The sequence below is a fragment of the Antedon bifida genome, chromosome 4, assembly GCF_963402885.1.
Source record: "Antedon bifida chromosome 4, ecAntBifi1.1, whole genome shotgun sequence".
NCBI lineage: Eukaryota > Metazoa > Echinodermata > Crinoidea > Comatulida > Antedonidae > Antedon > Antedon bifida.
Window position 1 is genome coordinate 17,953,262 of NC_136229.1, and position 16,843 is coordinate 17,970,104.

The window sequence follows — 16,843 nt, forward strand, 5'->3', positions numbered from 1 at the left end:
ACAATGCTGTTTAACCCCCGGAAGTACTTGGCGTTGCACTTTCTTTTGTAAGCCATGCCTACAACACTAAGTTCGCCAGTGACTTATTTTTAACAGAAATTCCATGAGGGTGCCCTCACACAACAAATATTTCACAACAGGCTTTCCTCAAAATTAGTCATGGACGAAGACGATCCCGTTGTCGAAGAGGTACAAAATTACCACGCTACCCACTTCTATGCTTTTTATATATATATATTTTTGCTAGTATATTTGTACTTAATATTTTATCTATTTTGAAGTGCAGCATTCCGTTATTTTATTCACCTTTGTGCATTTAAAACGTCTTTTGTGCTAGGCCCATGTGAATCTACTTTATAATAAGTTCGTTGATGAACGCATGCGGTCGTGTCCCTGTAATTTCCTACCGGTGTATTGCCCTAGTTTTTTAAAAGGGCCTAGAAAAAATATACATCTATATTTTGAACAGAAAACTGTAATTTATCAACTAAAACGATGAAATATGTGGATAAAAAGTATAAATCCAGAAATTGAAAGAAAATATGGTGCCCATAATAATATATTTGATATGCAAACATTTTGTTGAACTGCAGTTAGTAGGCCTAGGCCTAGTTAGTACTAGAATAGGCTAAATTAGAGCCTCATTCATGGGCCTTCTTATGCCTTCTGTTATTCTATTTTTATGTACTATCGACTAAATTAAAACGTAAATGATTATCGCATCAAAAAAGCTGTTTGCTACTTAATGCAAAGGTACAGTATATGAATTGAAAATGTGATCTTTAAAAAGTTTTTTCTGATATTTAATTTCTATTACTAGTATAAGCATAGTAGCTTTTAAATTGATTTTGTTAAGCCAAAAAAAATAACAAAAGAGAAAACATGAAAGCAGAACACACCATCATTATTAATAGATCATATTTTTTATGGTATATTAAAATTTAATTATCCTGGTTAGTTTTATCATACGTATATTAATATTCTTATAATATAAATATTAATTTTATAATACTGTCCTGTTAAATTCTAAGATTCTGTGCAGTGTACGAGGTCAAAGGTAAACTATAGTTTAGTTAAAAGTTGAATGTCTGCTTATTCATAGTTTATGAGATAAAGGTACAGTAGTGAATATAGGTTAATATAACACTGATTATTTTATGGAAAAAAATACTCTGATTAACAATATACAGAGTACATTATAATTATAACATGAATCTTAATGAGATGGAGACTTGGTTGACTTTACAGTAATCATAGAAATATTATAATGATACTGAATACAGTATATTCACATTTCATTGGCATGAAAAAAAATCCTGGTATTAATCAGGGCTTGAACCAAGTACCTGTGGTATTAAAAGCAAGTGCATTATCTACCAAGCTACAGAACAATTCATTTGTTTCCAAACTAAATAACAATTTGTTTTATTAGTTGTGGTGGTAAACATGACTGTACTGATTATAAAAATATTGTTGGTAATGGCACTTTAGCTTGGTGGTTGACATGCTTGCTTGGTAACTGGAAGGTTGTGGGTTCAAGGCCAGGATTTTTTGTCATAAGAAAAGTACAAGATGTAATTCTCATTCTCATCAAATTTTAAAATTTATTTTGCAGGTTGACGTCTTCTTAACCAAGAGTTTAGCAGAGAGCTTGTATCTATTCCAGGTACGGTTAAATTATTTAAATATAATTTTTTTATTTATATAATTTATCACCAGTGAATTTTGTTTTTTGTGAATTTTATTTTTGTTTGCAATGTAGTTTTGATGTTGATGAAAAAAAGAAAATTCACCCAAAAAAACCATCTGATCACAACCATATCCCACTTTCTTTTTGTACTTTTTTCAAACATTGTACAACCGGAATATTAGATTTCTTTGTTAGACTCCTTTTTTAATAGAAAATTGAACGCAAATAAACTTCATAAATATTTATCTTCATTTTATTAGATAATAAAACCAACTAGGTTGAAATAAATGGTATAAAAAAAATCAGTGTAATATTTAAGAGAGTGTAATTTATTTACTAGAATGATTTTGATTTTGAAGATCATATTTTATTAATTTTTATAATCTCAAAAGTAGGCAAAGTACTTATACTTTGAATAAATAACAAAACTAAGTGAAAATAACATGTGTATAATATGTTTATGTAAGACAGATTTAATTGCATGTACATAGTTTGTTTGTATTATCATACTACAGTAGAATCCCTATTAAGGAGATATCTCTGGGCCTCAACAAAGTGTACCCCATATTGCTTATCGTTCTTTTCACAGGAAAGTTTTTCCAGAATAGGGGTGTCCCTGAATAGGTGTTGGCCATAGATTTAAAACATAAGTAGCTCCTCTACTGTAAACTTTGTCAGGTGACCATAATTTTACCCAATTTTTATGACAAATGTTTCCTACCTATCCATATTTTACTACTTGCCTGTTTTACACTTTTTTGTAAAATGTTTATATTTGTTGCATTTGTATTTTATATCCTCTTGGTGTTGTACTTTCTGTATTTTACCCATTTTATCACATTTTATTTTGTTATTGTTATTTCTATGGTGTTTATATTTTAACTTATTTTTACTCATTTTGATCTCCTTTCACACATTGTCTTCTTATTTTCTTTTTTTATAGTTCATATATCTGTTCTTTTTGTTCAATGTGTGGAAAATAAATAAATGAAACAAAACAAACAAAACAAAATGTGACAAGCAAGACACTTCTCGAGCCAGAGTGCTTGACGAAATAAATTGAATTGAAATATCCATGGTGTGCAGTGGCCACTGTAACTCTTTATAAATAAAGTACAGTAAGCTGATCTAGTAATAGGGTAACTGACTAACAGTAACCTTTTTCTAAAAAATACCAACCATTTAAAAAACAATATATTATTAACATAATCCAAGAGGTTAATGAGTCTTAACTATAACTTAACCATCTTAGCCAGGTTTATCTTTCAGTCATAATGCATTCAATCAATAAATAATACCGTATAGTTTACCTTACCAATGCATTCAATAAATAAATAATATCATAATACATTTTATAAAAAATTTAAAGTGGAAATGATATATACACCTGTACACTGTATTTTTATGGTTTGAAAGTAAAAATAGCTGTCAAGTTAAGAATAAATTTACCTGTTGCGACACGATATAACTGTTGCATAAGGTTTTTATGTAGGTTTATGCTTCAACTCTATCCACATTGAGTAAATGCAAATTATGGATTAATATCCATGAAATATATAGACAAAATAAAACAAGTGAAAATATATTGTGCACTTTAATTAAAATTAAGACCTATGGTGATCGAGCTTTTATCATAGTTTTCAAAACCCATCTTTTTTCTTTGCAAATTCTTTCTGTTTTTTCTCTCAGCACTTTGGGACAATCTTTTGATTGTATAAGCGCTATATAAATCGAACAACATTACATTAAATGTATTTTATTTATTTTGGATTGCATGCGTAGATTGGTGGTTAAATTTCTAAAATGTCATATTTATTGTGTAAATTCAGTTATTATTTAAATAATGATGATTTTAAACTATGTTGGTAATTTTTAATTTTCAGTATCCAGTGCGTCCAGCATCCATGCCCGATGACCTTGAGCATGAACTTGTAAGAATCAAACCCCAACAGCAAAAGGTAAAATAAAATACACAAAGAAACTGACCTCTCCAGCTTTTGTTTATCTTTGACACACATGATAAAAAGCCTGCTAAAATCTTAAGCCAATAAAAATCTGATTTTATATACCCTCAGTTGGCTATTAACCAGGCTCGTGTTTGTTTTTCTGTCCAGATCTTGAAGCCTAGCACTTAAGTAAACCCAAAAGGTCACTGGGACTTTGATAATACATTCTGAAATACATTTTGAAGAGGTCATTTCGAAACTGGAGATAAAAAATACAAAACGGTTTTATTTTTTCAACGTTATTGTTTAATCACTGGTAGCGTGATTAACGCGGTGATCTGCTTATGTAACCAGATAAATATTTACCCCAATTCCATGTTTGTATTTGACAACATGATAAAATCCAAGACCTAAATAATATATTATTAGAAATAACAATATAACTTAACTTTTATTTATAATGGTACAGTAGGCTAGTTAGCTGTAATAATAAGACACAACACATTTTGTTATCTCATGCCAAAATAATTAATTCTAGGCTAAAATATGCCACAGAATTTGTTTTTGGAATCAGTGTGGCTAATCTGAATAAGTTCTTGCTAAACTAAATTGACACCAGCATTAGTATAATTAGCATCATTTAATTAGCATAGTATAATTAGCATAATATAATTAGCATTAGCTATAATTAGCATATTAAACAGCATAATTATTATTAGCAACATAGTATTTTTATGTATGAAAGTTATAACCATTTGTGGTTGGAATAAAATAAAATCACCAATTAAATGACTGACCAGTATTATGTTGGTTAATATTGTTTAATATGTAAACTCTTGCGGTGTGCAAATTTTGTTATAGAAGTAAACATTGTTTAACTCACATAACTAACTAGTAGATATCCACCCAACACAGCGACTAGCCACACCCGGTCCAACACTATCCCCGGGGAGGTTCAAATGTAGTTACAAAAACCTTCCTAGTACAATTCCAGTCATTTTGATACCCCATTACTTCTCCCTACCCCATTTTGAAAACAAATAAGAGATTGTAATAAAGTTTCCTCATAGTATATTTTATGGTTAATGCTAGTGTTGCATCCAATAGATTGAGATGGAGTTGGCTCTGGATACAACCGATAAACACTTTTCAAGAAGCAAAGGAGAACAGATTGCTCGTAACGTTGATGGTGCTTTTCCAGGCGAGACTTCTGTTTTCAAAAAGTATGATAAAATAATAATATATTTGAGGCTTATTTTGCTTACATTTTTTACAAGTGTACATAATAAAATGGTGCATTTTTAAAGGTTCTTTCTGTGATAATATAGTTTTCTTAAAAATGTCTTAAGCTCTATTTACACTATCAAAAAAAGTGTGATGTGCCCAAATATGGAAGTGATACGACATCATGTCCATTAATTGAGCACATCACATTTTTTTTGTCACATAAAGTTTGATAGTGTAGGCAGAGTTTTAGTGCCAGGAAAGTGTTATGTAAGATGGGTATATATATTATGTTGTAAAATAATACAGTAGAATTCCTCCCTTTGTTGTACCAATGATTCAAGTTATTTTTGTTTCAGTGGAGTCATGAATAGGCATTTTTTAACGTCATCCCAGGCTGTGATGCCATCTGAGATACATCGCTACGCAGTTGGTATGATACAAGAAGGTACAAAATCAATTTTTCAAAAAATAATTAATGCATTTACATACATAAACACTAATTAAAACAAAAAAGAATCTCAACTTTTTTTTTAGTAAAGTCCTGTGTATTCATTCTGAACATAGGAGAATTAGCATTATGTGGTAGGGTGGTCAGTTCCTTTCCATGCTGCCTTATCCTCCCTGGTATTTTCAACCAGGTACTCATTTACAACTGAGTGGACTGGGAGTCGTTCTTTTCGGGAATTAAACCCAGGTATGATAGTCGAGTGTCCTCCACCTCCACATAATGAATTTATTTTGTTATTTTTCATGTTCCTCCTCCCTTCGCCTAAGGATGAATGTTTGACCTATTTTCCCATCTTGTCTATATTTATGAGATGCATGTACTTTCTCAAACAAAGATTAAAACCTTATTTTGATCTACATTGCTCAGCTTTCATTAATTGCCCTGTTTTTATTTCCCCCTTCACCACATGTCTTTTCCCCCTCCCTGTACATTCTCTAACAGTTTATTGTTCCCCCCTAGGTGAGCTGCACCTGACGCCCCTTCATGGAATTGTTCAACTTCGACCTAGTTTCAAATATCTAGATAAAGCAGACAACAGATTGAAACAAGAAAAACTAGATATGGAAGGTGAATTGACTAATCAAATTTGTTTATTTCCAAATTAAATGGTTGACCAATCAGATTGTGCAACCAAACATCAGGCAATCAACTGATAATTTATTCAAAAAAAGGTTACCCAATCAGATGTTATATTTACAAACTTGAACCAAAAGGATGTGTTTATTGACCAAAATTCAGCAAATCAACTGTGTTTTACAATTGTGTGGTTAATGACCTTGAAATTTACAAAGGAATAGTTTGTAGGCAGATCTGTTTACAATGCTGTTTCAAAGGTCAACATCATGTCGATAATAATACCTAAAACCCAAATAAATTACCAATAAGAGAAAAAATAGGAATTATGTATAAAAAGAAACTGAAACTCGCTTATGAACCATTTTAATTTTTAATACAGTGGTCTATTTTGTGCCTAGCTTACTTGGATAAAACCCTCTCTCCATAAATGGTACATCCCCACAAACTACGATCATCATTTCGTGTCATGACATGTTATTAATACAATTAATTAATATTAGTAAGTGCATATTAAAAAAGAAAAATACTTAAGAAAATGAGGTAGAATGAATTAATTTTACAAACAATTTTTAGGCGAGTCTTCACAAGAGGAGGAAGAATCCAAACCAAAGGCAGTGACAGTTCGCTACATTCGAGCAGAAACGGAGGAATCAAAGGCGCGTAGAGAAGCCTCTTACCAGTATATTGAAGAAAAGAGAGCGCAAGAGGCGTGGACTACCGTTGATTATCAGACAAGTGATGTGAGTTCTTTTTAAGGGTAACACAATAATAGTACTGCCATTGCTCCTCACAACTAGGTCAGACATCTTTTAAAAAAACTTACCTCCTTGATGTATTGTTGCATTTCTACCCATCTAGGAGAGTATCTAGATGCTCTCCCCCTTTTGACTGCTAAAATGAAATTATGAACTACTTTGATATCTATTTTTGACAGAATTTTAATATTATATGTAATATATATATAACCTGTCAGTCGATATTTTATGGCATATGGCTATGAATCCTATTGTTAGATTCTAGTTATTGTTATCATTTTTTGTGTTGATATTTTAACCTATTTCATGTGTTTGCATAGAGCAAGGAGAGTGCCACTGATCGGAACGAGTTATTATGCCAGACAGAAGGACAAGAAGTGTCCCAACTCTACTTATCTCACAGGTAAGCTTGATAGGTTGATAACACAAATTAAAAAAGAAAGTTTGAACTTTCAACTCTAGGTCTGTGTAGAAAAGCAAACATGATAAAACAGTGAGATTTTTAGGATCGTGATAAGGGACAGATTGAGTCGTCACCATGGACTTGCATCCAATGATGTATGTTTTCCTACCAATGTCAGTATCCTAAGTTCAAATCCTATCTAATGCATTTGTCATCGTGATAAAACAACTCCACTACCAAAGACATCATACTGTATGTAAAGCTCTGTCTATACTATCAAACTAGTTTGACAAAAAAAGTGTGATCCATATATTGGCACATCACATTTTGTTGTCGCATAAAATTTGATAGTGTAGACAAGGCTTAAGACTTTGTGTAATTTCTTTGTAAAATTCAGTATAAACTGATGTTAGAAGAATACAAACATATAATTTGTGTGTGTATGTCACCTATTGTGATTTAATTTTATATTTACTGGCATAAAGCGTGGTTCCCACTAGAGACGCAACGCATGGAAGTTGACCAATGACAAGCCACTCTTCGAATAATCCATCGCTTGTGATTGGTCAAACCACTTCCGCTGCGTTACGTCCTTGCGTTGCGTCGCTAGTGGGAACCAAGCTTTAGTTACAAAATAAAAAGGTTTTAAAATTTAAAAGAAAGTTTCATAGAAGCTGACTTCCTGTATTAAATATTGCGTGTACTAATATATAATTAATAATAATAATACATATATATATATACACCACAGATGATACAGCATATAGTATATTAAATTGAATAAAATTGCAATACCCATCACTGTGATATAGTAAATTTATTAGGTTGTACAAGTGTTAGTTCACGTGTACGTGACCCAACACTTTAGATAGATTTAACATTTTTATAAAACTCTTCACGTAATGCTGTATTTAAATTTATCAAATTGTTTTTAATAATTTATATCATTTTACAGTTTTATTACAACAGATTGTTTTTTAATTACATTTTTTGCACAATTTTGCATCTGTTAGATTTAATAATTAATATTTCTTTCACTTTTTAATTAAAATGAATTGAGTCCTTTTCAATGCAACACTGAATGAATAAATCAATGGGTATTTTCAAATAATTATTATACACAATCACCCCTCTCTGAGACACCCCTATTCATTAGACATCTTATCTTATCTCTTCACATAGGGCATTATGTAGAGTGTCATAGGAAAATTCTGTAATACAGTAACACATATGTATCACAGGTGGCTCCGTATTAGGCTAGGCTTTAGACCAATGATACATGAGATACATATGACACTGTATCATAGAACTTGCCTATGATACTGCAGAAATTAAAGGGAATCGACTACAAATAGCAAATTAAACGAAAAGTATTCAACCGTAACACTTTAGAATGCTATTTTGGTTACTGACTAGAACCAGATTTGAACCCAGAACCCTGATATTCAAAGGCAACATCAACCTAAAGCACCGCTAAATATCTTGGTTAATACTAGAAACATTGAATTGTGAAACTCATGATTAATGATTAAAAAAAGATGCTTCTATTTTACCATTATACATTTCTAGTTTGACATTTAAATGCATTTTGTCATGTCGAGCCGCAAAATGGAACACGGTTTAAAATTTATAACTAGTTCAAATCGATAAAGCGTGAAATTCTTATTCATATCCATAAATGAGTTTGATGATGCAAAACATATTGGTTTTTAAAATTCACCTAAAAAATGACAGAATTAAGATGTGAATTTCTCTTTAAATAATATTCATCATTTGCTGTTATTGACTTGACTATATATACAGCTTTGAAAATTCCAAATTTAAAATTGAAATGATTTAAAACATTTTTTAAATGTGATATTCAATTACGAGAAAATAGTTTGGAAATGAGAACCAATTATAAGCATTTCTAAACCAAATAACATGCAATTAATAACAGAGTTTTAATATTTTTTTTATGAAATTGAAAACGATATATATAAAGCATAAAAAAAGAAATGTTTTCGTTTTCATAACTAAGTTTCTTTTATAAGTAAGAGATTAATGGGATTTGTGATTGAATTCAGTTACTTAAAATGAAACACTGTAATATTTCGATTAAATTTAGTTAGAATTGTATGAAATGTTGTACTATTTATGTAGAAAAACGAATGTAAATGAAGTTATACACCGTACTACTGACTGCAACGTGAAATCCAATTTGGAACATACAGTGTACAGGAGACACAATTATACGATCATTTCTTTTAGGTACTCTAAATTTGAGTGTGTCGGTATAAGATATCTTGATTTAATTTAATTTATTCATCCAATAAAAAAAGGAATTGTGTAAAAAAAATGTACAGAGGAAGTTTGAACAAATACTAAAACTATCTAACTTTATAGCAGAGAACTAGATGTTTGTTTGGTAATTACAACATTAATTACATTACAAATTAAATACAACATAAATAAGTTTTTACTTCTTCTTTCCAGAGATTATTTGTCAACATTGTTATCACAGCCAGAAAAACAATCCAACAATGAAGAACTTTCTCTTGTACAGCTTCAGGAATTGGGATTGGCTGACCAAGTCCGTCTGCTATTAGTAAATGGTTAGTTTTTCCTTTTTTCTTTGAAGCCACAATGCAATTGATGAGAATCCACAATGCAATTGATGAGGATCCACAATGCAATTGATGAGGACCCACAATGCAATTGATGAGGATCCACAATGCAATTGATGAGGATCCACAATGCAATTGATGAGGACCCACAATGCAATTGATGAGGATCGACAATGCAATTGATGAGGATCCACAATGCAATTGATGAGGATCCACAATGCAATTGATGAGGATCCACAATGCAATTGATGAGGATCGACAATGCAATTGATGAGGATCGACAATGCAATTGATGAGGATCCACAATGCAATTGTTGAGGATCCACAATGCAATTGATGAGGATCCACAATGCAATTGATGAGGATCCACAATGCAATTGATGAGGATCCACAATGCAATTGATGGGGATACACAATGCAATTGATGAAGATCCACAATGCAATTGATGAGGATCCACAATGCAATTCAATCTATTTGTTTTGTTTCAAACTCTACCATGTATGCTACACACCATTAATTAAAGATTTATTTAGTGTACACATATAGATTTGTGTATGCAGTACCAACATCTTAATGTTCCTTCCAAAGGACGAGGAAGAGAGTATTGGTCTTTTGTAAAAAATGTGATCTGAGCTGTTAGTGTTATGAACTTTTTAATTCGCTAGTATGTGATGCAAGTAAGAAAAAAAGTGTATTAACACGATTGTTTTTTTTGTTGCCAGCTAAGTTACTGAGGTTCAGCGACCTTCAGAGGTTTTTGCATGGTTCCCCCGACTCAACATCTGTTATTAAAACATTACAGACGGTGGCTGTGTTAGTTCAAGGATGCTGGGTTGTAAAAAGGTATGTTAACGAACTCCCATGTTTTATCAAACTTTCACCCACTCATTTAAAATTCATTAAAAACTAATTTATTTAGAAAATTACATACAATACGCCTTTGCTCATCTTTTTGGAATTGGCGCTGTATAATGTTTTTGGTTATTATCATTATTAATTACTAAAACCTAAATCTCATTAAATGAGTAAGCAGCAAAAAGTAATACAATCAGTATATCCTAGTATTAAGTTTACTGTATGGACATTTTTCTTGTACCAGATCACATAGTGCCATGGTTATAACTGTAAACCTCTGTCTACACTAGGAAACTCTGTCACAAAAAAAAAGTGATGTGCCCATATATGGACATGATGATGTCATATCACTACTGTACCATACTTGGGCATATCACTACCATATTTGGGCACATCACACTTTTTTTGTCAAGCTAGTTTGATAGTGTAGACAGAGCTTTAGCATGATGTTTTTACTTTTGTTTCCATAGTGAAGTGCTCTACCCTAAAGATACAACCAGTCCACTAACAGGCATTGCTGCTGATATTCTGTGCAGAGGACGAGACTATATGGTACGTTGTAACAACTGCTAAAATAGATATCATTATTATTATTATTAGCATATCTTCACTAGGATTCAATTTGTGAAGCAAATTCTAAGCTTAAGGCCACTATATCAAAGTAGGGTACATCCATTCACATACAGGAAAATTATTTATGATTGAGAAAAAAATAACATCAATAAAAATATATACAATATTATTGTTTTTAGTAGCCTTATGATTGGTTGTTGCCCTAACACATAAACTTATATTAAAATCAAACCATCTTGTGATTTTTCTGTGAGTGATTTATTATTATTTTTTTTTATTGTATCATTAAAGACCAACAAACAAAAAAATATATCCTTTGATATGATTAGGAGTTTGTGTATGTTTTTTGTTAATATTGCATCATGCAAAATTGTTATCGAACCAAAATTACTACCATAAGGTGTAGAAAGTATTAAGCTCTGTCTACACTATCAAACTTTATGTGAAAAAAAATGTAATGTGCCCATATATGGACATGATGTCATATCACTACCATATTTGGGCATATCACTACCATATTTGGGCACATCACACTTTTTGTCACATAAAGTTTGATAGTGTAGACAGAGCATAGGATAATATATTCATTGTTTATGCTTTTATAAAATATTTTTTATTTATTTTTTATACTTTTCACTGATAACTTTGAAAAATGTACATAGATAGAAATCCAGTTATGGATAAGACAGCCATGAATAATCCTAAATAGCCCAAGCCAAAATATACATTTAATATTTACAACATTTAAGTATAAAGAAAAAAAAAACATTCTTTAAAGTTATATAATGTATACAACTGAAATCCTTTGTTTTGTTATGCTATCGTAGTGTACTATAGATCTAATGAACTTGGACATTGACAATATTTTATTTTGACTTGAAAATTGAAGGTGGTTGTTAATTTTATTGAGGGTAAACTTAAGGACCACTGGCTGAGGAGGGAACCTATTCACCTGTTGCAAAAAGCTGTTATATACTGTAGTACAATTGTCTGTCACTATAGACACAGCTGCTGTGCATATAACCACAAAAAATACTATTTTAACAGTTCTAATTCTAAATGTTAAATATTTTTAATCTAAGCATAGCAGGGGCGGATTCAAGGAGGGCCCAGCCAGCCCGGCCCCTCTAAATTTCACATAAAAGTAATGCAAAAGAAAGGACATCAAATTAAGTTCAGCACTTCACTTTCACTACTTTTAGGCCCTGGGCCCCTCCTATTTCAAAATCCTGGATCCGCCACTGCATAAATTTTACCATCATTGTCTTAAAAAACATTTCTTACCCTCAACATGACTTCTAAAGTAACATTTTCTACATACAGTCCTTGAAAACTGTAACTCTTTTTATTGTTTTTTATTTTATTACAAGTTCTGATTTCATCAAACAATTGCTGGTATTTTTCACACGATCATGTGCACTATGTTTGAAATTTTATAATAACATAAAATTTAAGTACCGTCTTTTTATTTTAGTTCGTTCATTCAATCTCTCTTTATACCGCCTGAGTTTGACTTTTACAATCAAATTTTTGATTTTAAAGTTTTATTCGGCACCGAAGCAGATTTCTATATTATATACAATTTTAAACGTTTTATTTCAGCTATGGCGTTTTACCCAGAATTCAACAGTCGTAAGGAAAGAACTAGCTGCGGTTATAAAGGTATACATATGGTTTTACAAAGTTGAACATATTTTTTATATAATGCAATGTTGTCTAACCTTAAAAAATACATTGTTATTTATAAGATATAGACTTTGTTGAGTTCCTCTATATTTGAATCCATATTATTATGCAACTTAAATCTATAGCCATAAACTAAAATACAAAAGAACTTTTCTTTTGGGACACTTAAACTAAAGGGAGATTAAAAAAATAGGGTTCTATTGTATGCTGGTGGTAGGGTAGGTTCTCATTTCTTAATTCCAAGGAGATCTTATCATTTGGTGTCATGGTATACGTGGAAGACTCAATAGATTTGAACACAAAACCTATGGATTAGTGGGAGAGCACCACAACCATTAAATGTAATTCCACTATTTTCCAATAGTACTTCTAAATATATATTGTAGCCAAGTCTTGTCACTTAACACCCAGGCATGCTAGCAATATCAAGCAAATACTCACTCGCATACTTCCCCATAAATTGCTGTTTCTTAAGTTTCTACACCCAAATTCTAGGCACAAGATTCGTACCCAGAACCCATAAGTTAATAACAAAGCATTATAACCGCCAAGCCTACCATCATTTTTCCATATTGTTCTTAATAGTTACCGCATGATAGACTCCATAACTTTTTACAGCCAAATGTTTGTTTTTTTATATTTGTCCATTTATAGCTTCCTGATGATGATGTTAAAGAGATCTTATCTCAAGTTTCAAAGCCAGTAACCCGCCTTGGCTGGGAGTTTGCGTACATAAAGGATGAGCACTTTATCTATTCAAACCCTGATGTTGTACAGAGGCAACGAATGCTTTGGGATGCCAAACTTCAACAGTATGTATCATAGTATAATGCACAGTCCTAGAAAAACTTGTTGCCCTTGTTGTTCATTTGTTCATTTCTTCATGCTAGCCATAACCCATAAATCACTTCAAAACCTTTTAAAGCATTCATTCATTTATCGTTTTATTTCGGAATACCATGATGACATAATAAATCCATAGCAAAAAGAAATCATTTATTGTACAGATAACATAAAAAGAAAAGAATTGAGGTTGTACAGAACATTGCTTGTTATATCGGTCATAATGTGATTTTTATTATTATTTTGCTATCACAGACTTCAAAAAGTTCTGAAGTTCTCAAAAGATGCTGACAAGAAAAAGTCTAAAGAATCCCAAGGTAATTTATTATAAACTTTGTATATTTTAATAAAACTAGGGAATAAAATTGCTCAATGGGCTACGTTTTTTCACAACATGTTAATGCAGAAATCAAGAACAATGCATGACATAAATTAGATCTTATAGCGGACATTTTGTAACCATAAACATAATATTAAATTGTTTTTATATTGGTTATTTAAAGTTTAATTCTCATCTACTGAATTACAGGAAATCGCTACCGTTCACGAACAAAGTCACAATCAAAATCAGAACCAATGGAGGTCAGCAGTCGAGTCAACACACAAAAGACAACCAAAATTAAAACAGAGTCACAAGAGAAAACTGATATTGCCAACACGACAACAGTGAACACAGCAGAAAAGAACACAGCAGTAGAAAGCACATCAACAGTGAACACAGCCACAGAGAACACAACAGCAGAGAGCACATCAACAGTGAACACATCAATAGAGAACACATCAATAGAGAACAATTCAACAGAGAACACGTCAAATGATGCCGAGGCACAGCAAATCAAGCTTCAAAACTTTATACGAAAGAAGCTTCTTGTAAATTCTGTTTTGTCGTTGAACGATTTAAAGAAAATGGCACAGCTAAAAGTCGCAGAGTGCTCACCCGGAGAAATGACCTCAAGTTTGTCAGATTATCAGGTAGAGCAGTGTGCAATTCAAGGGGGCGCTATACAGATGAAAGTTGCAGTAAGTTGATTTTGATTTATTAATGCTTGCTTACCAATCCTAGTGTAGTTGGTTCAAATCCTGTCAAAGTTGCAGGATTTCCCATCCTGAAATGCGAATGGCGTGAAAAACTTTATCATATGAATTTGATTTTATAAATAGTATATAGTGTTGGTAAAATACAAAATCTCATAATATGTAAATGCGGATTATTTTTCAGTGGCCACCAAATTCAAAAGGAAATTGCAAGTTATTTACAATAAGATCTATAGGAAATGACCTTGATATAGTAAGTATGAAAATTCTTTTCAACATTGTACCTATAAAAAAAATATCTGTATTGTGCTACTTCTAAAGTTGCCATGCAGTCAGGCTCCACCGATTGTACTTATAGTACAGTGTAATTCATAATTTAAGTTAATTATAATAATTAAATAAGTTAAGAATATATCATTTTCAATTTTGGTACGGTGGTAAAACACCAGAATGTTTCCGTAAAATATAATGAAATCAATATTATGAATTAAATTAAATAACAAATATTTCCTTGTAGTTCAGAGAAGTATTGATAGATATGTTTGCAGTACAATTCAAATATCGTAAAAACAGTATTGCAGAAAAGTTCAAAGAAATTTTAGGTGAAGAACCATCCACCAAGGCTGAGCTGGACAAGGTTGTGAAGGTACATAACTTATTAAAATTTGTACAGTACAAACATATCATGTAACATACATAAAGTACATTGTTTTTTTTTTATTTTAAAAAAAGTTTTATTTGTTTTATTTGTAGTCATTGTGTGTACACAGAGGTCAATTCTGGTATTTGAAAGGAACTGTTCCAAGTTGATGAAGGCTTGATGAGGAGACTCTGGAGCAAATGAGGCTGGAATTCAAGTAGGGTAATACACAGCTAGCACTTCAAAGCACCTCGGGAAACCCATAACAAATAATCATGAGTAGATCTGGGAAACACCCACAATCAGGGTATTTTGGAGTTGTTAGTGGCACACATGGATAGACAAACCAGTTGAGCCAAAGCCTATACAGACTCCTGAAGTATGTCGGAACTATCTGAGAAAACCCACAATCAAGGTATTTTGGAGTTGTTACTGGTACACATGGATAGACAAACCAGTTGATCCAAAGCCTATACAGACTCCTGAAGTATGTCGGAACTATCTGGGAAAACCCACAATCAGGGTATTTTGGAGTTGTTACTGGTACACATGGATAGACAAACCAGTTGATCCAAAGCCTATACAGACTCCTGAAGTATGTCGGAACTATCTGGGAAAACCCACAATCAGGGTTTTTGGAGTTGTTAGTGGCACACATGGATAGACAAACCAGTTGAGCCAAAGCCAGACTCCTGAAGTATTGTATGTGGTAGTTATCTAGGAAAACCCCACTACCAGAGGATTTGAAGTTGTTACTGGTACACATACCAGAAGCCTATGCAGCTCCTGAAGTATGTTGGAACCTTACGACTGACCTGGGAAAAACCCAGTCAGAGTATTCAAACCCCTTAAGTACTTGACTTGGGCGTATATATGAGGAAAAGTTAGGCACAGTCCATCGCCAGAGGTAGTGGAAGTATTCTAACTAAAAGTTCAAAGAGAGCAGCTGAAAATGAAAGTTAAAAGCAAAAACAAAATACAGTAATAGTATATAATCATGAACATGTTATTGTATTATTATTGTATACAAAATAAATATACATTGACCATTATCTATCAAATTACTCATTGGTGTTGTAAATGAGGTATACTATTGACAGGGACAGATGTTCATGTCTAGTTTTCACCAAAAAACTTATAACACAAGAATCTCCTGTTCTTCAATTTGCATTCAAAACACAGTATCGGAAGTACAGGGTTAAAAGGTCAAACTGGGCGACGCCATTTCACAGCATGGAGCAGCGCCCCCTCCAAACTAGGAAGTCAATTACTCTATCCCCCCCTAGAGTATTAGCAGATCCCCTTCTATGATTTTGACTTTCTAATTTGATGCGGGCGCCCTACTCCTCAGTCAATTACTCTATCCCCCCTAGAGTATTAGCAGATCCCCTCTATGATTTTGACTTTCTAATTTGATGCGGGCGCCCTACTCCATGGCTCACAATGGCGCCACCCATTAGCTCTATTCTATCCCACAATGCCTTTCGAAATTGTTACGC

General features: G+C 32.3%; 1 protein-coding gene across 1 annotated transcript; it reads left to right on the forward strand.

The window, feature by feature from the left end:
• The first annotated feature begins 79 nt into the window (after positions 1–79).
• On the forward strand, positions 80–16,463 carry LOC144839498 (DNA-directed RNA polymerase III subunit RPC5-like). The gene is made up of 18 exons (XM_078694882.1): positions 80–189; positions 1,616–1,666; positions 3,574–3,648; positions 4,744–4,859; positions 5,220–5,308; positions 5,831–5,938; positions 6,521–6,687; positions 7,023–7,105; positions 9,581–9,699; positions 10,435–10,555; positions 11,038–11,119; positions 12,743–12,802; positions 13,481–13,638; positions 13,925–13,986; positions 14,199–14,689; positions 14,889–14,957; positions 15,222–15,350; positions 15,458–16,463. Exons 1-18 carry the CDS (start codon positions 160–162, stop codon positions 15,512–15,514), a joined length of 2,067 nt encoding a protein of 688 aa, XP_078551008.1. The 5' UTR covers positions 80–159; the 3' UTR covers positions 15,515–16,463.
• Positions 16,464–16,843: the final 380 nt, after the last annotated feature.

Coding starts and splice junctions, on each gene's coding strand:
- LOC144839498 (XM_078694882.1), top strand. CDS start 160: ATGGACGAAGACGATCCCGTTGTCGAAGAG. Junction 190..1,615: donor ACGATCCCGTTGTCGAAGAG/GTACAAAATTAC, acceptor TTTATTTTGCAG/GTTGACGTCTTCTTAACCAA. Junction 12,803..13,480: donor AACTAGCTGCGGTTATAAAG/GTATACATATGG, acceptor GTCCATTTATAG/CTTCCTGATGATGATGTTAA.